Source organism: Thunnus maccoyii, chromosome 3 (genome assembly GCF_910596095.1).
Source record: "Thunnus maccoyii chromosome 3, fThuMac1.1, whole genome shotgun sequence".
NCBI lineage: Eukaryota > Metazoa > Chordata > Actinopteri > Scombriformes > Scombridae > Thunnus > Thunnus maccoyii.
Genome location: NC_056535.1, coordinates 33,758,994 through 33,782,794, shown reverse-complemented (window position 1 = coordinate 33,782,794; position 23,801 = coordinate 33,758,994). Strand labels below are relative to the sequence as shown.

The following is a 23,801-nucleotide window of genomic DNA, read 5'->3' as shown; positions in this document are numbered from 1 at the left end:
ATCAGCGAGGTGGCGGCTCACCGTCAGCTGCGTGTAGGCAGATCTTCAGTGATCCCTGGACGGTCCTCTGACGGCACGCCACTCCGACTGTGATGAAACATGAGGGTTTAATGAAGATTTATGGAAGTCAAATGTATTTAATGGAGCAGAAACTTGTGACTTTTACTTTCTTTACTTTGCAGAGTTGGAGTTTACTGTCAGCAGCTGATGACAGCACAGCCCAAAAAAGATGTGTAGCCTAAAATATATTGAATAGTTTCAGTTGTAAAGATTCTAACCTTTATTTTAATGAAGTATGATGACTATATTTTCACCATATAGTCAGCTCTTCAGGATCTCTTGGAAAGATTTCTCACTAAAACCACTTGAAAAGTGAAATCCTTGACATGCATTACAGTGTTATACGCTGGTTGAGAAGTGAGGTGCCGCTGCAGTGATGACGGCTCGTCTACTTCCATTTATTGAAGAGAAGAAGACCACACACTAAACCCCAATGTAACCAACATATACAGCCTGATATAAATCCTACACTGGTACTAATCCACCATCAGTGACATCATCAAGTTACAAGGATGTACTTGTTGACTTCATCACCATCACTGAACATTTCAGCAACATTTAACAGACACAACATAGAGACTATACATTTTGGAGTATGCCTGGTCTCCTGCCTAGAACTCAGATTCATCTATACTAATAAATGTTATGATCTCATGTTTTATTTTTAAAAGATGCCCATTATATCTCCATAAGGGAAGCTTTAGTGAAAGGGGGAACGACAGGTTATAAAGAGTCCCTTGGGAGGACTTTGCTTGTGTCAGTAGTTCAGCTTTATCTCTGGGGAACACCCCCGACTCCGAGAGTGATGTCCAAATAAGGAAATGTGCGTCATGTAGCAGGTGGATGTGACTCCCCTCACTGAGACCTGCTGATAGACGTCACAGCGGAGCAGAGGAGAGACACTGAGATAGCGATGTAACCGACCTGCATGCTGGTATTTGACATGGTTTTTTTTCTTTCTGAAAACAAATTATTTTTAAAAAATTTAAACTAAATAAATGTTTGTTAAAAACATTTATTTAGCTTTGCTGAATAATATATTTGTATTCGGGCACACCCCTAATGTGTATATATGTTTACATGTGTAAGGAGCCTGATCTGATTGTTGTTCCTCATTAAGAAGATTTTTTTTCTTTTTTACAGTAAATGAAAAATAAACGTGATCTTAACCTGATCTCACTTAATTCACTACAGCAAGGGACAGATGGTGAGAGACAGAAGTACAGAGAAACAGACACACAGAGACAAACCTGAGTTGACTTAGAAAGGCAGGACTGAAGCAAAAGAGAAAAGGTGAAAGACTAACTCAGAACTAAATTTTCTTTTTCTACCAGAATTGTAGAAGATATAAAGAGACAGAAAAAACAAATTCAAGTTAAATTCTAGCGGCTGTAAGAATCAAGAGAAGGAAAATGCAGAAACAAAAAAGATATTGAACGATCGTCCTTCAAAGTCTCCGTAAGAAAACATGAATGCAAATCAATTAAAAGAAAGTAGCTTCAGATACTTTGCGATACTCTTTGCAATGTGGCATACAAAAAAACCCACATTCAAATATTGATGATTGAAAGAAATGAAAGATGCTCGTAGCTGATTGGTTGTTCTGTTGTTTTGTGGCACTTTTCCTTCGACTGCCTCGGTCCAGACTAATGTCTGGAGATAAGTGGTGTGCGGTCGACAGGGTTGGTTAAGGATAAAACTTAGCAATATATCATAAAACAGAAGACAGATGATAGAAGTAAAAATAAATCTGTATGAATATTTAACATTTTATTTAATGGGATGTAACGCGTCTCCTCTACAGTCATATCTGACGTCACGACTCAGGCAACAGAATTTGATTCAGAAATTTTTTTCTTAGGAATATTTCCAGTTATAATTTTTTGTTTTACTGTGTTCTTCCCTTTAAGGTTGTGGCACATTAAGACATTACAGAGCAGCAGTAACACAATCAGTCATTGATTTTCTCTGTTTTCTGTCTGTGTAACTTACTTTGTCGATTTCCTCATCCTCTGACTAGTTTGTGTTTCTCAAGCAGACACAGCTGTCTTACAACATAAAATGCCCCTGAAAATAGGCTTATTCATTTTCTGTTGTTGTAATGGCAAGTATAGTGAAGGGCTAATGTGTCCAAATGGGATAATAATGATGATAAAAGAGGGTATTTTTTTTACCTTTTCAAAACCAGCTGGCAGCACCACCAAAACCTTGTTAGAGCTCAGAGGAGGAGGGAGGTAAAGTTAGGAAGATACAGAGAGAATAATGGACCTGATATCCCATTAAAGCTGGAAAGAGGCACTAAGACATGTCATTGAAAATGTTAAAACATTCTACTAAGAGCTCAGTGACTCACAAGCACCTCACAGGACACAACTAGAGTAATAATCAGCCAACATGTGAACAACACAAAGGAAAAGGAACGGAGAGACAAACAGAAAGAAACATGTGGAGGGAGCAGAGTGAGATGGACATTTATTAGAGATCAGGACGTTTGCAGGGTTGCTAGGAGGAAGAGGAGTCAAGGGCACAAAGACAGAGTGGAAAAACCTGTTGTTTTGAGCTGATTTGCACCTTTTTTATTACTTACAAATAAAAATACCAAACCAAAGTATAGTGGAAATGATCAAATGAGGGGAAAAAGGAAAGTGAGTAAATGTAGTGAGTTAGGATGCTTTCAAGAAAATAAAAAATAAAGAAAGTGGAGGAAGGAGGAGGAGCCATCAGGTTATTAGACACAAATGAACTTTATGAGATGTCTGTGAGGACATTTATCGACAGACAGAAAAAGGAATAAAGAGAGACATAAAGAGAGAGGGAGGGCAAAGAAGAGAAAAAAGAGGAAGGAGTTTACTGGAAATGTACTGGACGTCTAGGTAATGGAGATTTTATAGCCCTGATTCATGTGAATAACAAAGCAGGATCAGGATTCAGTGGTGTTTTGGGCGACTGTGTCTGTATATGTATTTTTTGACGGTTGCGGCGGCTTTCTACAGACTTCAGGAAGTCACTGCTGTCAAACAACACCATAGCACTTTGGCTTTTGTACAGCTTAAACCAAACAAGATTTAATATGTTACTTAGTGAGTTTTAGAGTTGTTGGTTGGCAGATTCTTTTAAAAGAGAGAAAGGAGGAAACTGTCAGTTAACTACAAATAACTTTTACTAGACACATGGGTCCCATCAGAGTTTGATAGTTAAAAACTGTCCCATAACGCCGCAGGACAAAGTTTTACTCAGGAATCTTTAATCTGTTTGGTTTAGTGAAAATATAAAGTTTTGAGCAAATGAAAGACTGAAAGTTTCCATTTGTACTGAAACAAAGAAAGACGTACAAACTAAAAATTAATATGGGCGACGTTGTTTCTAAGCTACATGTGGAATTTTGTGTAAAAATGACAAATCAGTCTTTTAGGCTTAAAAAATAAAGTAATGAAATAAAATGTATGCAAAAACCAACTTCAAGCACTCAGCGAAGGAGAGCAGATTGTTATAAAAGCCTTTATTAAATTCAAGTCTTGTTGTTTTGACAGAAAAAAAAGTCTCAATCTGTGGAGTTTTATTTCATGCATTCCTTCAACGTCTAATTAATTGCAAAAAAACATAAAGAAATCATTTTCTTTTTCAAACATTTTTCTGGGGTGTTTTATGCCTTTATTACAGGGACAATGGAGAGAAGACAGGAATTGAAGGGCGAGAGTGATGGGGGTGACATGCAACAAGGGTCCTCAGCTGGATACCAGTAGGCTACAGGCCGCACCGAGAGCACATTTTCTATATATATGAAAAGGTCTGTGACAGGCTTGAACTCAACGTTTCTTGGAGGCACAGACAGATTCTATGAGTCTTACTGTATATATGCAGTAAACAACATCTGATCTGTCTTCTCGCCTGCAGGCCCGCGTTGTCATTAGCTGTATAGTTTGACTGACAGTTCTGTGTAGTAGAGCTAACAGCATGGTGTTAAAATGCCATCTCTGGTTTTGGCCTTTGACACACTTCTCTCTGCGTCTGTCTCACGCTGTACGTCTGTTCTGTGGGATAAAATGTAGGGAGAGAAGAGTGGAGGAGGTGGAGGACGTCCTCCTGTCCTAAAACACTGAAAACACTGGTTGAAAACAGAAAACTTTCCGTCATCATCAACCTAATCATAGAATGTTTTTTCAAGAAGGTAACCAATCACATGGAGAAGAGATAAAAGGGTAAATAACTTTTAATTAAAGTTATGCCACTGTGGCCAGAGGGAAAAACAAACGGTGTACTTTCCTGATGTTATGCTTGAAAAGAAAAGTGAAATAGCTTGTTGTCTGGTAGCTTTGGTAGCTAACCAGAATATCAACCCGTCCTCACAAGAAAAACAACAGCATAGGACGTAAATTCAGTCGCCAAACTTTAACTCTAACCCTAGTAACTTAAACCCAACCATGTTTCAAGTGATCTTTCCATAGCCAAGTGGTGTTTGTGCCTAAACCTAACCAGACCTTAACCACAGTGTTGTCACATCATAAAACTTTTTTTTTACAGTGATTTGTAACAGTTTTGGAAAGCAGGATATTAGAAAATGCTGCTATGGGTCGTTCTGGATGTGGTGGTTGTTTAATAATGAGGACGTGTTGAGAATTTATCTAACAAACTGTGATGGTACCAAACTGTTACCTACAGCAGAATTGCAATTGAACCTACCAGGAATAATGTAGGAGCCTGGTATCTGTATGCATACTGAATGATTCCAAACTTTTGCTCAAGGGCAGCGAAAACAACCTACAGGTCTGACACACTTGTATACTGTTACTCTTAGCTAGGTGTGTGCCCGAATACAAATACATTATTCGGCAAAGCACAAATAGTGTTTTTTTTTATTGTTTCATACAAATATTTCTAAAATTATTTGTTTTCAGGAAGAAAAATAAACCATGTCAAATACCAGCATGCAGGTCGGTTACATCACTATCTCAGTGTCTCTCCTCTGCTCCGCTGTTACGTCTATCAGCAGGTCTCAGTGAGGGGAGTCACATCCACCTGCTACATGACGCACATTTCCTAATTTGGACATCACTCCTGGAGTTGGGAGTGTTCCCCAGAGATAAAGCTGAACTACTGACACATGCTTCATGAACACTTATTGTAACACTTTAATTTTCCAAAATTAAAAGCGTAATAAAAACAAAAACAGGATTTTTAAGCCTCTTTCCACTTTTATTCAAACACAAAGACAAATACAAATAATTTTACAAATACTGGGCCCTCTGCACATCCCTACTCTTAGCATCAATATATCATCAGTTTGTTAGGTTTGATAAATTCCATCTGCTGTATTGTGATGCTGTAGCACCATTATGTTGTTTGCACACTTTGCTCTTCCACTTCAGTTTGTTGTCTCCTACCTGTAATGCTACAGTTGTTTTTGAATGGCTCTGCTGAAGAAATTGTTGTACTTAGTGTACAGATTTCTTTCTGTATATCAGCTCAAACTGGCGGCTCTAGAAAGAAGGAAGTGACTCTGCCGGTGACTGTTGCACTATAAATGCTGTGACGCTCCAGGATGAAGTGTTTTTAATTACGTTATATTGATTCTTTGAGGTGGTCAAGTATATTTTACACACCGGTATTTCATTGCTAATTACTACACAAACTTTGGCCTATTGCACATTTTTATGAGCCTGATGAAGCGCTGAGCGAAGCGAGATGTTCTGTTCAGAGTCACTGAGATCTCCTTGAATATATTTTCACAGGTGAGTGTGTCTCTACCACACATAACTTTCATTTTAACATTTACAGTGTTGTCTGTAACGTCTTCTAACTAACTTCTTACAGTAGTTCATCTGTCCACTCATATCTTCATCTTCCTGTAACTTCCTGTATCTCAGCAACAACATGATCAGATTTTGACCAGAATTGGGAATTTGATGCATAACACCATTCTGTTCTGCCACCGTCAGTCTTCCTCTTATTGGCCCAAGTGGGCAGTTTCTAAAATTAACAAGGTGGTGTTTGCCCAACAGGAATGCAGGAGATGACATCCTGTTGTCTCTCTTTCTATCCCTCTATCTCTCTGTCTATCTGGTCCCTCTCTCTTTCTATCTTTCACATACACACCTACATCACACGTTTCATGTCAAGGCTCTCTGTGGGCAAACGGCCTCAGGATATAAGCTCTGCTGTCAGATGTCTTTATCATCAAACGCGCTGTATATCACTATCTTTAGAGTACACACCTCGCTGTATCTTTTCTCAGCTCCGTGCACTTTCTCCAACATTGCAAAAGTAGAGAGAAGCTCACTGCTGCAGACTGGCCCGTGGGTGGGTGGGTGGCTGAGAGAGAGAGAGAGGGAGAGAGGGGTGGGGGTGGGGGGGGTGTTGAGAGGAGAGGTAAAGAAAGATGAGAAAGATGGAGACTGGGAGTAGGTCAGAGGATGACAGATAAAGCCAGAATAAGGCACACACATAGACACACAAGCAGAGACAGAGAGAGAGAGAGAGAGAGAGAGAGAGAGAGAGAGGTAGTGTTGCTACAGTACATTGTGAGTGGATCTCAAGTCGTGTGACAGGCTATGATTTTCTTCTCGTCCGCCGGGTTGCATTGCTGTTCAGCGGCTCTCCAGGCTCGCTAGAACCGGAGAAAGAGAAAGAGAAGACGAGAGGAGAGAAACGAGTGGATTCATCATCTTATCCCACCTGTAAGTAGCTACAGTCGTCTCCTGCGTTTGGCCAAACGGTGCGTCTCAGTTTTGAAATAGAGCTTCTGTCGTTCAGGTGTTTGTGTGTGTGAGGGAGAGAGTGAGGAGAGAGTTTCCCCCCCACACAGAGTGAAAGTGTCCATACTTGTGGGTACGAGCTGTATGTACAGTAAACATGTCTGTGTCTGTCCTGGATCTATAGGCATCAGTAAGTGCACTGTCATATATTTGCCACAGTGACTCATACATCGTTGCCATGGCGATGGAGCCATTGTTGGCTTACAGTAGTGTGTTTTTTTATTGCATCAGGCTTATGAAAAGCTCTTTCTATGTGTGTTATTATGTCTCGATTATTTTAGTTGTATAAGCTTCTGACACACCAGTGATAATCCTCCATGACATCCAGTAGTGTCTACTGTCACTGCTGGATTACATAATATTTAACATATAATGTGACCCTCCAAATTACAGTGAAGACTCTGTCTCTTCAGAGTGTACAATTATTGATTAATGGCCTCAGTTCTGTCATTATATTGAGGGATAATTAATATAGATATGCAACTTTTACCATGGTTTGTGTTTTTATGCTATAGTCACTTTCTCATAAATGATATTCTCAGGAAAAGCAGCTAAAGTATATTTCTAACAGTATCCCCCACCCAGGCTTCTCAGCTGTCCTTCAGTTTCATCCTCATCTTCTCACGGTGTTTAAATTCAGACAGGAGTTTAATGTTACACAGGTCACCATGACAATGAAAGTCCCCTTAACTAAGTTGTAATTTTGACCAAAAGCACAATCTTCCTCTAAGCTTCACCACCTCAAGCATAACGTCAGAAAAAGCTTTTAGCTTTTAAGGAGTGATTTGTAACAGACAAATGACAACTTCCTGCTGATCAGAGCGTCAGATCAGGAAATACTGCTGCATGTCGTTCTAAAGACATGACATTACAAATGATGCAGTCATTTCATTTGGGAGACTTGTTTGTTAAATGGACTATTTCAGTAGTATGTTTATATTTCAGTTTGTGATAACAGAGTCATTAGCTGCCTCTGAAGTAGCTTTTGTTTCTGACCTGATTATCATTTTGGTCCAATGCAGCTATGAAAGAGGCATCCCCAGCTTTTTTTTTTGTCTTTTAGTGCTCCAATAACAGTAAGTAAACGGAAATATGCCTTCTGGACATCATCACCTCTGCCCTCTCTGAAAGGATGATCTTCTTCCAAAATTTCTAGTGCTGTAAGGGGAAGCTTGTCCTTCCAAAGTGTCTATTTCTGCACTGTTAAGCTGTATGTGGAGGTTGTCCTTCCAAAATCTGTGCTGGTGCTGTATACTGTCACTCTATTCCATGTCTTTTATTCCATTAATATTATGAAGAGAGTTGTCCTTCCAAAACCTGAGCGTCCCTTCTGTACTGGCTGCAGCCACTTTACTCTATATTTACACCTCATGTCTGAATGTCTACTTCAGAAATTTTACCTTTACCTGATGTTTTACTTTTTATTGTTTACATCTACTTTTAAAGGTGAATCATACTGATTCCTGTGTTCACACTCAAATTAACCTGCATGCACATAAATAAATTTAAGCCAGGAGCCTAACTAACAGCCACAGTCTGCAGTGATGCAAACAGAAGAGAAATAATAACTGTAATAACCATAAGCTGGGGTCTGGGGGCCAGCGGGCCCACCTGTCCCCCTCTCACTGAAGGTTAGGGTCAGCTGGGAGTCACCAGAAAACTAGAAAAGTGAACAAATACAAAGCAGATTATTTTGACATGAAAACTCAGATCTGAGTGTTAAAATTAAAATGTTACATCAGAATATATGGTTCATTTATTTCCACATGTTCTGTAGATTCAAATGAATCTGAAAATACATCATTCTGTGTACTTGTTCACTGTCGTTGGGTCACTTGTAGCAGGTGGTGTAAATGTATCTTCCAGTCAGAGAGGAAACTGTCCTTCTTCTGTCCACCTCTTGAACCAAACACAGCATGAGACGTGGCAGGCTGGCATCCCCGCTATCACATCCTGCTTCTGGCACTCCTCTGTCTGTCTGTGTGTGTGTCTGTGTGTGTGTCTGTGTGTGTGTGTCTGTGTGTGTGTGTGTGTGTGTGTGTGTGTGTGTGTGTGTGTGTGTGTGTGTGTGTGTGTGTGTGTGTGTGTGTGTGTTTGTGTGTGTGCACCTTGCATGTCACTAGGCAGGGTTCATAAAAGGTCAGGGGAGGATTTAGGATGGAGTTTGCACCAGACGAACAAGCAAAGGACATAACACCCATATGCACGCACAATCACACACACACACACAGACATATTGCACACTGCACGGTTCCTGACTCCTGCTAGAGAGGGTTGCCTTTACCAAACTCTTTGACAGCTTGGACTGGCTGGTGGCTTCGCACAGAAACTCAGTGAGTTTTTCATATTTCGATGGAGGACGTTTCATTTATTTTGTTGATGTCGCTCTGGAATATACTTTAGCTAACAGTAGCTGTGCCAGAGTCAGCCACTGAATATTTCCACCCACAGATATCAACGTCTAGACGAAGACTTGCCAATGTTCCCATACAGACCCTGAAAAAAACCACAGAGACATTCATCTATAAAAAGTCTATGTGGCCAGTTGGGCAGTCTGACACCTACATTTACATATGAAGTACCATACCATCTGATGTTTATGCAAATTGCAGCCATTCAGAAAGGAAACCTTCAACTCCAATAATCTCAGTGATACTTGATTTAACAAGATGAAAATGAAAAATGTCTGGTTTTATCTGGTCAAAGCTCTCTCAAAGTTTTATCCTCAAAGAACGCTTTGTGTTTAATGTTTGTCATTCATTCAGGTCACTTCCTGTTCCAGTGACCTGAAGTTTAGGGTTTCATTCAGTACAAGTGGAACGCTTTTCTCTGTTACAGAGATGTATTTTACATAAAAACTGTGCCTTGTTCAGATGTATCCTAAGAAAGCAGAAGGAGAGCGTTACAATAGTAGCTGAGCAGTGGAGACCAAAGAGGAATACAGAAGCTCTTTGTTTGTCTCCCTGGTGATTTGCTTCAGCACTGTTGTTTTCAGTAACGCAGCAGCCGGTTTGACAGGCGTGAAAATGAAGCAGGACGTTTGCTAATGGATCAGAGGTGTTGAGAACGTCCCCTCTGGTTTAGGAGATGCCAGGCTGACTCACATCCTATTACGAGGCCTCAAACTGGTAACTTCCTGAAAGTAATGAGTTACACATTACAGATTACCGGATTAAATATGTAATCTAACTTGTCAGAGTGAGTTACTATCCAGTATTATGAGGCAGCAACCTGAGAGAACTGTGGTTCAGCTGTGTGGATGTGTTGGAGTTCACACGGTTCTCTAACGAGTTTGAGTCATGACAGCGTCGGCCCTGCTGAAGTGTCCAAACATACACTCATTCACTATATAGAGATGTTCCTATAAATAACATTGTTTTATTAATTGCTGCTTTGTTAATGATCATTTCTCACTTACTGCTCTTTATGTTGCATTGTGTTATAATAATGAAATCCAGCAAACAGACAGCTACACTTCCAAGTCAGCTTCTGTTCCACAAGCTTCCACTAGCAGTTCAGATTATTATATTTTATAAATATGATACTTACAATGCAGTGAGAGGTAATTTTCTATCTACAACTCAGGGCTGCAAATAACTTCATCATTTTCATTATCGATTACTCTGCACTTTCTTGATTAATAATAATCTATTAAATGGCAAACAAATAGTAGAAAAACGCTCATCACAATTTCTCAGAGCCCAGTGTGACGTGTTCAGATGTCTTGTTTTGTCAGACAAGTTGTCCAAATCCAAAGATATTCAATTTACAATGACGTCATTCAACTAATAGATTAATCAACTAATCATTAGAACTCCTCTACCGCTGTGCTGTCTAGTAAAATATGAAGATATTTTCATCTTAACTGAGATAAAACAGCAATTATCTGTTTACAGCTCCAGATGAGAGGTTTCAGTAGATCTCCTATATCCATGAAGAAGAAGAATAATCCCAACAAGCCACTTTTAAGCCAATATGATGTTGTTCTCGACCCTTATTATCTTATCTTATTAGCTTATCTGTAATTGAACATTAGAGCCTCAATTAATCAAATACAAAAATGCATCCAAATAAAATTTTTAAACTCTGGTTTCAATCAAATGATAAATTAAGGTGTCGTGATGTGCTCTGAGTTGATGCCAAAAAGTTTACTGTTTTTATGGTCAGATACCATCTTATTAAATGATTAATAGCTCAATGTTAAAACAAACTGTTAAATAATCTTCATATGCTGATTCTACATTCAGACCTCGTCAGTTACACAACCAGGCGTTTTAGAAACCCCAATGAAACCAGAGTGAAACATGCCTTTTGCTTTTTCTCATTTGTCAGGTGTGAAAATGGAGCAGGATGCAGCTAATGGAACAGAGGTGTCGCAAATGTCCCATTAGATATGAGAGCTGTCAGGCAGAATAAAATCCTATTATATATTAAGGCCAAGCTGTGACAATCTGTAACCCTCTGGAGACCCACCCTGACCCACCACTTGAAAACCCACTGATGTAGTTTTATGTTCTGGTAGGAGATGTGGGGGTGTTTGTTAATGGAGAGGAGGCGTTACGCTGGGTCTTTCTAGTTTGTGGGCTGTCAGGGTGATTAAGATCTTCATATCATATCCCTCTAACTCTGAAAAGCAAAAGGCCAATGCAGCAATAAAGAGGAAAGTAAATGTTTGATTTAGTCGCCAGTGGCGGGTCGCTGCAGCCCTGCTGGAAGCTGCTTTGTGAGGCGAAACATGAGTAGTTCTTTTCTTTCTCTTGGTGCTCTGTATTACATCTGGTGTGGCAAAGAGGAAGCTATACTGAAATGTTCTGTATGTATCACCGTGTTTTCTTTAGCTTAGCTGATATCAAGGTGGTCGGAATAACAGGAGCAATGAAACAGAATAGCTTCTACAAACAGCATCATTATCTGAGATTTGCTCGGCTGGTTTTTATATTGCTGAAGTGGTAAAGATGTGTTAAACGGTGCTTGCGTGTGTGTGTGTGTGTGTGTGTTTGTGTTTGTGTATTTGTTCCCGCAGGATGTTAAGGTGTGATTACTCACTCCAGCTGGGGAAAGAGGCAGAGGCAGCAGTTAGGGAGGGAGAGAGGTGGGAGGGAGACTAAATCCACAAATAGTCGACACAAAAGAGATTTCCACTCTGCAGCTGGAAAAAACTTCAGCGCTCGGTTGTACCTGTGAGGTTTTATATTTTCTCTCAGAGACAGACAAATTGGGCAGCTTCATTTCAAAACATCATATATCTCTATCTGCAGTGTGGGTGGAAGCATTTCAGCGAGAGGTGGAGAGGAGACTCGGGACCAAGTTTGGACTTGCGTTCTTGCTAATTCAGACTTGTAAAGTTCAAGTTGGGAGTACAAACTTCCAAGCACGGGAGGATGCAGCGCCGTCATTCTGCAGTTGGAACAGCAGCTCAGCTTTGACACAATCACCTGACTGTACTGTGATAAAATCATCTCAACTCAAAGCTCCACTAACGCATTTTTTCTTCACAAAAATATAACCTCACTGACAGAAAGATGCAGTAAATTATGTTATTCAGTCTGTAATGAAGTTATCATAAAAATCCAAACTGTTATGTAGCTTAATAAAATAAAATTTAATACATTTATATTTATGTAATTGTGGTCTATCTGTACATATAGAGCCCCAGAGGCAGCACTGTTGTTCTGTCCAGTAAAAACATGAATCTTCACTTCACATTCAGACAAACTAATGTAGCAGCTACAATTGTTAGATTTCATCTGTGAAACTAACATTTATCTTACAAAAGGAATTATGTCATATATCAAAATGCTAGACAGACATTAGATCCAGCAGTAAATCACCAAAGAGCTGCAAAGATCGGTTCATTGGATCACGTTCTCCCCTGGATGACGACATGTTGACCTGCTGATCGTCTCAGGAGTCCAACGAGCTGGTTTCACCCGGTCAGCAGCTCCTCACATCGCAGAAAACATCAGAGCAAACTTCCAAATAGACGTTATTTGGATAAACCACATATGACCACATATTGGGAATCTAAATGTTTCTCACCTGAAAAAATATTAAAACTTAAATTGAAAGTAAAACTTAAAAGTGACATATTAACCGTCTTACAAGTGAAAATTACAACCACTTTTAACTTGGCTATCCCAAGTCCACACAAGTCAGCTCCTGATGTATCCTCACTAAAATGGATGGAGTAAGTACGAGGGATGTGCAGAGATCCCAGTATTTGTATTTGTATTTGTATTTGTTGAGGCAGCAAAATTATTTGTATCTGTATTTGTATTTTTTTTAAAAAAGTGGAAAGAGGCTTAAAAATCCTGTTTTTGTTTTTATGACACTTTTAATTTTAGAAAATTAAAGTGTTACAATAAGTGTTCATGAATAAACTACCTTATGAAGGAGGTCCCCACATCAGGTCTTGAACTGGAGTCTCGCAGATCATAGACGACTGCGCTGACTACTGAGCTAAAACTTTACTCATCGCCTCACTGCAGACAGACCTCTACCTATTTATACACCCATAACACAGAGACAGCACAGCGTGTAACATGTAGGGAGGAACTTCAATTATTGCTTTGCACTTTTTATTTATTGCCTATTTTCTACAACCTAACTTTGTGGAAAGGAGAAGGGGAACAACAGGTTATGGAGAGTCCGTTGGGAGCTCAGCTTTATCTCTGGGGAACACCCCCAACAAATAATTTTTACAATATTTGTATGAAACAAATATTCGTATAAAACCCACTATTTGTGCTTTGCCTAATAATGTATTTGTATTCGGGCACACCCCTAGCAAGTACACATCCAGGCGTTTGGACTGTACTTGACTGGATTGGAACAATACTTCAGCTGCAACTGATGACGTTTCACAAGTACAGACAAGAACATAGATTGAGAAACGCGGTGTGTTCCCTCCCGTTGTGCCAGCTGGTACACCTGTTCCAAGGCCAGTTGATTGACTCAGAAGAGGGTCAAAGGTCAAAGCACATCCACCCAATAACTGTGATGGCCAGATGTCCCAAATAAATCTGAACTGCTCTGGTTTTAAAGCAGTTTTTGTTTCAGTACAAGAGAAGCTGTTTGAGTAAAAAAAAACACAGATGGCCGTGATGCTTCAACTGCCTGCCGCCTCAAAAACAGTCCTCATGCTTTTGATTCATGCATGTGGAAAATATGTTGCAAGTCATTTTCAAGGTTCAAGATTTAGTTTATTGTCATTTTTTTGTGTATTTGCACACACAAAAAACCAAAATGCTGTTCCTACCAGCCCACAGCAGTGCAACAACAACAGAAACAAAACAAAACAAGCAGTTACATGTCTCAGTTGGATGTAGACAGCTCTTGCATATCATCGAGTGACCAGCACTGACGGAGGACTTATAGAATCCATTTTGCTGTCCAGAGAACAAACATTAGGCAGCATGATTGTTTATATGGATTAACAGTCAGCTCAATGTGTTGTATCTCTGCTTCTCAGATACCTGTTACATTCCAGCGCTGGACTGCACAGTTCACCAGTAAACAACAAACCAAATAATCAGACCATTGTATATATGATTCTTTAAGCCTGACATGCGACCGCCATCACCGCTCCGTCCACAGTCAGTGATGATGGTCGGGTGGACGGCTGGAGTGATAGATGAATACAACATGGTGTCTATTCATGCCAGCAGTCATTCTGTATAAGATGTCAAATACTTCAAAGGTTAACAACTCATTTTTGGTATTAATATCCTGAAAGTCATCAATTTTGCTAAAATTATAGCAATTTGTGATTGCCATTAATGGCTGTGTGACTTTGTCGGAGTTAAAAATGATTTGTTGACCACCCCCACCTCTCTGTGTCTGCGTTCCCATTCATTTCATTTAACATTATTATTTCATTTATTATTATTATTTACCTAACTCTACTGTATCTCTGTGGTGCACTAATACAACCTGGTTTCAAGGTGCATCAGTTAGTTTGAGCTAAAGTGGAAAAAGTATGTCTGTATCTTTCATCTGTTCCTATGTGTTTCTGCATTAAAGGAGTGTGACACACAAGCTCTCCTCTTCTATTGAGGTGAACATGAGCCAAGCACATACTTCACAGTTCCCCCAGCGGCTGCACCGGCTGACAATAGGCAGCTAGTGTCAGGCAGCTCTCTGGTGTAAATGTGTTTGTGAACGTTGCTCCGGGTACAGCTCCTCTCTCAGGCTGCTGCTGCTGCTGCTGTAAATAAGAACTGTGTGTCCTGTATCTCGGTGATGGGTCTGCTAGGTTCTGGTCTTTATAGCACTTGGAGCTTTATTGCTGACTCCTGCGGTGCTGCTTTGATTAAGGAGAACCCTCAGGAACAGAGTGTGTTCTGCCAAACGAAAGTATAGAAACATTTATGGTATAGATGGTTCTACATGAGCTTTCCCAAATCATAATAATAAAGCAACATTTTCAAAAATCAGCTGCCGTTTTTCTGAGAATATGGTCCCATTTGTTTATAGTGAAATAAATATAAGTATTTCTTTGCTTTTTTCATGTCAGCATGGTGTGCAGTGAGCATGCTCAGTGTGAACTAAGCATGCACGTTACTCACTACATTCCTGCTCTTCTTCTTTTTTTAGTATACCAATGATTAATTAATTGATTATTATTCTGATTAATAGTCTAAGCAGATGTTTGGTAATTGAATTGATTAAATTACCACCACAGTGTAGATGCAAGCTTCTCTTACTTCTCTCTGTTTTTAATTTCTCTGGCGTCTCATTAATCCGGAGCTCTGTGTGTGTGTGTGTGTGTGTGTGTGTGTGTGTGTGTGTGTGTGTGTGTGCGCTGAGCACATCTTTTACATTCTCTGCTCCGACTGAACAGTTGTTTCCTGTCATAGCTGCTGTGCTAATGAACCAACACTGTGAGCAATTTTTATTTCCATATGTTTTTCTTCTTTTTTTAAGTTCTGGCAGCTCATCAAACACGTTATAGAGAATTGGGGAGATGGTAACGGCAGCGATCAGCTTTTGTGAGTCCGTGTGCATGTAAGCTGGTAGAACAGTGAATGTATTCACCTAAACTGTATCACAGTGGGGGTTCTTTGAGTGCTTGTTCCTTGAATAAAACACCACAGAAAAAAAGCCTTGTGGTACCCCTGTGACTGCCAAAAGATGACAGTTTACTTAGCTTCTTCATGAGTTGAACAACATGAATCTAGTGAGCTGAACCTGAAGCCTCTCTCTCTCTCTCAGTTTTTTTGCTGGCAACTTGTCACTGGCTCTTTCTTATTTTCACCTTTATTAGACCAATTAATGAATTAGTTACAGAAGGGATAACCATACATGTAGTATCAATGAAAAGCCCTTTAAGATGATGTGTAAAAGCTCAGACTCTGAAAGATGTTCCTGCATCTTTAATGATTACATCTCCGTGCAGAATTTTAATCTGGACTCTGTATCAAAGTGTGTATCAAAGAGCATTAGCTTCTGTGTCCACTGGGCATCTCCTTAAAAACAAATGCTAAACAGATGCTGAGGGGAACTGCAGTGCGTGACTCATGTTGTTGCTAAGCAACCCCTGAAAATCCATTTGAAATGGCACTCTTTGGCTAAAAGTTGTAGTATTTCTAACCTCCAGCACTCGCGCTGAGTGCTAAAAACATGGTAATCACTCAGCACTGTTGGGAGGGTGCAAGAGGTTTCCCAACAGGAACAACTGAGAAATAGACGCCAGTGCTGTGAAAAGGGCTTCCCTGTGGACTCATTGCCTTAGAGCTGTATTATATAAATGACTGTTACAACAGGGAACCGACCTTTTCAAATTGTACCATGTTTTAAATATCCTCGCATGCACTCGGGCACAGACTTCAAGTAGTCAAACAGATGTACCCATTATTGTTACCGCTGGGGTCTTTCCTCAGCTATTCTGTCATGGCAACACTAAAAAGGTTTTATAGGTATAAGGAGATCATGTATGTTTAACAACCAGTGTGTCTGCGTGCTTAGAGTGCAGACAGCTCCACCATAAAACCTTAAAAACCAGATTTGAAATGAAAGCATCATATAAATGCCTAAAATGTTTTTTTCATCTTCTTCCTGTTCTTGTAGTTGAAAGTAGATGGGGACGCCTGAGGTAGAAAGAGGACAATGATGTGCTACAAACTTCACAGACAGAATCAAACCCGGGATTTTCCTGTTGGTGTCGACTTTAAGCTACCGAGCCACATCGACCATGTTAGAAAATGTGTTTAAAGATTAAGGAGTTTAAAGAGTCTCGACTGTTGAAGTGGAACTATCTATCCTCCCATCTAATCTCAATACACTCTTTATGTGAGGGCTTAGGACTGACCCAGCATGCACCGGGAGAGTGAACAGCAGAGAGAGCTACCGGTCGATACGAGAGCTGCTTCGACTGAATTTACCGAACTCTTTGTTGTTGTTGTTGTGTTTCCTGACTGAGTTTCCCAAAAACAGCTCCACCTCCACTGCAGCCGGAGTTACATAATGGTCCTGAAGCACAGGGGTCTTCTGTGTGTCGGATATGTCTAAAAAAAGAGTCGGAGATTATACACAGCAGCATGTCAATGTGCCACCAGGTGTTCACTGCTGTCAACTTCAGACACGTTCACAGGATTCCTGACTTCTGCATATGTGTGTGTTTACAACCTGGCAATTATTCATGCATGTATGCAAGTGTGTGTGTGTGTACTGTATACACTCTCTATATGAATACTAATATAATCATATATCACAGTACAGCTACATTTACTCTACGTATGAGTATGTAGGAGTATGTTGTTTGTTATAGGCCTTAAATGTCAAAGGACAGTGTGTGCATGTGTATAAATCCGTGTGTGTGTGTGTGTGTGTGTGTGTGTGTGTGTGTAGCATATGCTGCTTTGCACATAGTCATTTTTGCCTATCTAGCCGTCCTGCCAAGAACTGCACGGACATTTAACCCTGATGCCTGCTGCTGAAGGCCTGGGGGGCAAATTAGAGCACTAATAATAGTACAAGCTATAGGGGGAAGTATGTTTGTGTGTTTGTGTGTGTGTGTGAGCGCATCTAGATGAAATCTCCTACTACTGACTTACTGTGGTCTCATCTAGCATCAACTTATCAATGCTGCCGTTGTTTTAAGAAGAACCTCAGAGCTGGAGGCCCTGGAGGAGTCAGTGAAAGCTCAGTATACATCCAACGACGGTGAATATTTAGAGTATTAGACCATTTTAGGGTTGATTAGACTCTGATCATCGTGATTAAGACAATAACGTGAGTTAAGTGTGCAAAGTGTACATAATGAAAGACCATAGTTAATACAAGGCACTTAGTAATGCAGAGTAAAATTGAAGAATGGAAAACATTTGAATTGTAATGAGAGGTCAAGCAGAAGCAGTATGTCCAGGTCTGTAATGTCTAAAACCATATCAGAGGTCAAAACATGATAATTTCATTATTTATTCCTGTACTTGCGTGGAGGGTTTGTCAAAGAATGTCAAAAAATATCTCCACACTTTAACAAAATTCTTTTCAGAGCCCCGTGGTGTAAGCTTCAGGTTAGACAACACATCCCTTATCCAGTGGTAGACTGAGGGTGGGGCAGCCTCCTTCCACCTCATAAGTATCAGGCGGCGCACCAGGAGAGAAGTGAAAGACTTTAGGGCCCCTGCAGGTAACTGCATCCCTTCAGGAATGATTCCAAACAGTGACGTAGGAGGGTTTGGATCGAGTTTAACTGTTAAGACTGTAGAGAGCTTCGAAAATAGACTTCAAATACCTCCCAAGTTGGGACACAGCCAGAATATGTGAATCAGTGTTGCATCCGCAGACTTATGTTATTCACATACAGGGTTAATTTGTGGGTGTATCTTGGCTCGTTAAGATTTGGAGAGATGCACCACTTTAAATTGAATCAAAGAGTGTTGAGCACACATAGAGGAGGAGTGAACTCTTTCCAAAGTCTTAGCTGAGATTCCATTATCAGTTGTTGTTTGGAGGTCTTGTTCCCAAGTGGTTCTAATTCTAGACATGGAAGGGCAGTCAAATTACAGATCTGTCTAAATATAAATGAAATTGCAACAATCATTGTATTTGAAGGTTTATTGGGAATTTGTGGGATAGCACCCTTGACGCAGTGCCTAGTCTGCAAATATCTAAAAAAAAAAAAAAAGGACCTCTTTTCTATAAAGAGGTCCTTGAAGCATTTTTAGCCCCTATTACAGGGTTAGTATTGAACATGTTCAGTGGTGGAGGCGTTGAAGCACTAATTAGAGCTGGTTAGGAAGAACAGCCACAGGAATGAGTCTCCATCTTTACCCAGGTGGGACAGTTTTTGTCTAGACGGTGATGTGTCCAGTATAACATCTTTGAATCTTAGAATTTTATTTAATCTTTATTTAATCAGGCAGTCTAATTGACATGAAGATCTCTTTTTCAAGAGAGACCCGAGAACCAGAAACATTCATGAGACAAGAAACACGATCAGTAAACAGAAACAGTTACAAGAGTCATAAAAAACATCAGATAATAAAGCTTTAAAATCTCCAAGAGGAATGGAAGACTCTAGTTTCAGGGTAGTTCTGCCAACATTAGTGCATACATGTGAGATATCTAAGTTAGTTAAATAGTTGGTGGATCGTGTAATTTAGTCACCAGATTTAAATGATAGAAGAGATATGAGGTAGTTTGGAAGCTTCAACAGTAGAGCTTTATGAATGAATATCCAACATCCATCCAACCTTATGATAGAGAAAATGAAGAGAATGATGACTGAAATATGTCATCAGTGGAAAAGCATAATGCAGGATTAGCACTAAGATGAGCAGGATTTAACTGCTTAAGTGATGACGGGGCTTGATATGGATTTTCAATTGAGTCGAATGTTAAATATGAATCTTGAATGACAGTCTGCTGTCAAGCCAAATTCCTTATGAGTCAGAAAGAGTCCTACAGAATATCATGCACTCAGTCTGTTCTGCATTTAAAACTAGTCTGTGATTAAGGAATGAAAATTGGGAAGCATGACGATGAGTCAGCCTGGACTGGGATGTCGACCACAGTGTATAAAATTGTATCATCTGCAAAGAAATCAATTAAGCGTTGCTTCATTTAAACCTATAGACTGCAGGTAGTGGAGTAGGATCAACAGTATCAAATTCTTTTGAGAGGTCAATGAAGAGGGCAGCACAAAACAGACAATGTTATCAATGACTGAAACAGCAGCTGTTATTGTGCTGTAACCCAGGCGAAAACAGGTGAAAATAGGTTTGATGAGTCAATAAAGGCACATAATCGCAAATTAATCTATGATTCAAGAATCTTTTTTTAAAAAGGAAGTTTAAATCATTGTTTATAGGTCAAAGCAAGAAGGTCTTGGGTTTGATTCCCCAGCCAAGCCTCCTCTGTGTGGAGTTCTCACTAAATTCCTCTTGTCCAGAACACTTGCGAAGCAGGTCGATTGGACCCTGTGAATATGTTTGTTGATGTTAGCTCTGTGATAGACTGTGATCTTTTCACAGGTGTTTCTCTGCCTGCCGGTCAATACATGCTGGCATGAGCTTCATCTCTCTCTGTGAGGCTAAGCAGGGATAACGCTGTGTCACACATACAGATACAAAGTCGAAGGCAGTCTCTGGCCTCTCATTAGTCTGGAGCTCTGTGAGTGTGTTGCATTGAACTCATAATTTACTCATACTCTGCTCCGAGTGGACAGTTGTTTCCTGCTGTAGCTGCCGTACTAATGAACCAACACTGTCAGCAATTAGTTTCCATACTTTGTTCTTTTTAAAGTCACGATAGCTCGTTACAAACATGTCATAGAGAGCAGGGGAGCCGGAGACTGCAGCGATCAGCTTTTTTGAGTGCGTAAGTGTGGGTTCTTTGAGTGCTTGTTCCTTGAATAAAACACCACAGAAAAGGTCTCGTGGTACCCCTTGCAGTTCAAAAATGTCAGCTTAGTCAAATTCTTCACAAGTTGAACAACATGAATCTAGTTTGCTGAGCAACAGATGAACCTAATGCCTCTTTCTCTCTCTCCTGTCATTAGAAACACAAGGTGGATCTGTTCTACAAGGTTCGTCACGTGATGATGGAGCTGATCGACCTGAGAAGGCAGCTCCTGTCGGGTCACCTGACGCAGGACCAGAGCCGAGACGTCAAGAGACACATCACCGTCAGACTGGACTGGGGCAACGAGTGAGAATACACACAGTCACACACACACACAGTATTTACAGAGACACACAGAGACACACACTGACACACATAAACCGAGACATTGAGAAGAGTAAAGGGAAGCAAAGTTGATTCTTAATGTTGGAAATAGTGGCTGACAATGTGATCACAAGGTCCATTTAGTTTTCAATCATATCACACAGTCTTTCTTAGAGTTAGTCCAGTTGTAATGGAACTGTAGATGTTCACATTTCCATTTTCCTTTTACACATTAAATGTACACACACACACACACATGCAGACATACACACTGAGACAGGAGGTCTACAGTAATTAATTAGCCTTTGGCCCTTGCATCCGCGCTTTAAAAGAATCCTATTCACTAAGATCAACTGTTTCCTAGAAATGACAAGACTGTTTTCTCTCAACATAACAAGAAAATGCTGCTAATTAATGTATCTGGCAAGTCGCAAAAAGTTTATACTGAACATATCAGCAAAATGTTCAGTAACAACATACTTCTAATATCAAGTCAAGTCAAGAATTTTATTGTCTTCCGATACCTCCAATATCCGATCTTGCACTACAGTATCCACTGGTATTAAGTACAACGTTAAAGTTCTTTATGGTTATGTTTCTGGCAGCAGTTGGGTGAGATTAGTGAAAGATCACAGTCTTGGTTTAATACAGAAAAGAGTCAGTATTAACATTGAGCTGTTAGCAAAATCTTTAACTAACCTTAACCAAAATGCTTTTGTTGCTGAAAACTAACCAAACCTAGCAACAGTCAGGACTCCAGATGTGAACCCTGGTCTCTGGTGTCAACTTCCTTGGTGTTGTTTAGCCACCATCCACCCTCCCTACAGCGTGGTGTATAACTGTAGCGCTTCATTCATTAAACAAACAGACAAATCCAGGCAGCGATTGCATTAGTCAATGCAACTTCATCGGGATAACAATTTAGTCGTATATAAACCTAATTTTGAGGAGACAGAGTTGTTAAATCTACGTTTTATTAGCGTGTTGCCTTTCAAATCCGCTTATGATAGGTTTGATTCTAAAAAGATCAATTCAGGACAAAGCATTTTTGTGTATTGATACCTAGTTTTTTTTACCTAAAACATATTTTGCTGAAGAACAACACAAATATCCTACATGTGGACGTGTTGATGTTTCAAAATCAGTGCTACAGACTCCCCTGACTCCTACGCAGGGTAAATAAAAGTATGATTGAAGGCAGGTGGATGAAGCAGTACACCAGTAGTTGAAAAGACTCATGGGAGCTCGTTGAAAGACTGATGGAAAACAGATGGAATGGAGAGAAATTGCTGGTTGACTTGGGATTGAGTTATTAATACTGGAGAAATGAAAGGTGGGCGGCCCAGGCCTCTCTCACAGGTAATTTAAAGCTCCACTCTGCTGTCTGTGGGGAAGAGACAGACTGTGAGGTGGTGTATGTGTGCTCATAAGGACAAAGAGGATGATGATGATGATGATTATGATGATTATGATTAGTGTTATTATGATTATAACACTAGTATTACCAATAGTTAATAGTAGGGCACCAATAATACCACAGTGCCAGAAATATCAGCTCATTACTGTTGCAGCTGTAATTATTAAAGGGATAGTTCTGATTTTTGTTTTGTTTTTTTGACACAAGTAGGATTTACTCACTGATATCGATGTCAATGCACGGACGAGCTGATGAAAGTGAGATCTTCCAGCCAGATAATAACAGAAACTGAAGTATAACTGAGTAAACACAAACCTTTTTAGCCTCATAACTCACAAAAACAAGCTAAACAGGTTTCACTTAATCTAATCACTTCTAATTCAGTCCCAACAATGATAGTGGCGACCAACGGTAGAATGTAACTAAATACATTTATTCAACTTTAAGGTACTTGTACTTAAGTATTTCCACTTAATGTTGCTTTCTACTTGTACTCCACTACATTTCAGAGGGAAATACTCAATTTCTATAGTTTATCACCTATAGTTTCAACTTACTTTGCAGAGTAAGATTGTACAAACCTGCAAATATCAGCAAATATCTTGATAATCAATTAATCATTCAAGTCACTTTTCAAGTAGAAAAAACAAACATTTGCCGGTGCTAACTTCTCACTTATGAGGATTTGCTACTTTTCTTTTCATCTTACATGATTGTAAATTAAATATCTGATATTTTGGACTATGGGTTGGACAACACAAATTTATATTGATGGGGACACCGTGAAGCGATTAACTGAGAAAATAATTGGCAGAATAACTGTTAATGACAATCGATAGTTGCAGCTGTAGTTTTAATCATTTTTACCGTCCAGAAGCAACACTTCAACGGATGCAGAGCTACTACCTCAAAGGTGTTCTTGATATTGTACGAGAAGAGCAGGGTCACAAATAAAGCGAAGGATAAAACCCTCAGCTCTCAGTTCTTAAACTTTATCAACCAGGGAATATTGGTTTTCTCTGCCTCTGGAGCCTCGGTTTCACAAAATTAACTGTCCCTCTGCCACGTGTAATACAGAAATACACATTTTGCTTCTCATCCACAGTTAAAAGAAACGGTTTTAAGAATTTTCTGCACCGTGTCTTTAAGACCAAGGTCACTGACCTGTAGGTGAAAGATGTGGTTGTTGAGATTGAACAGAAAGTAATCCTCAGGAACAAGATCCCTGGAGGCCACAGCTCAAATTACTTTAATATAGAGTGTGTGCGTGTGTGTGTGTGTGTGTGTGTGTGTGTGTGTGTGTGTGGATAGGTTGTACCTGTATCCACAGCGGAAATATACAAGGTCTGTGTGAAGGTTATATACAGTAAAAGGCCCCCTCACCCCCCTCTCTCTCTCTC

At 39.9% G+C, this 23,801-nt stretch overlaps 1 protein-coding gene across 11 annotated transcripts in view; it reads left to right on the top strand.

Annotated features, from left to right (window-relative positions):
- Positions 1-23,801, top strand: part of LOC121894133 (dedicator of cytokinesis protein 3-like) — a 215,056-nt gene that overhangs the window by 118,185 nt on the left and 73,070 nt on the right. For all 11 annotated transcript variants that reach the window (XM_042406509.1, XM_042406510.1, XM_042406504.1 and 8 more), the window contains one exon: positions 20,818-20,966. In XM_042406509.1, coding sequence (XP_042262443.1) covers positions 20,818-20,966 — 149 coding nt within the window. The remainder of the gene's footprint in view (positions 1-20,817; positions 20,967-23,801) is intronic.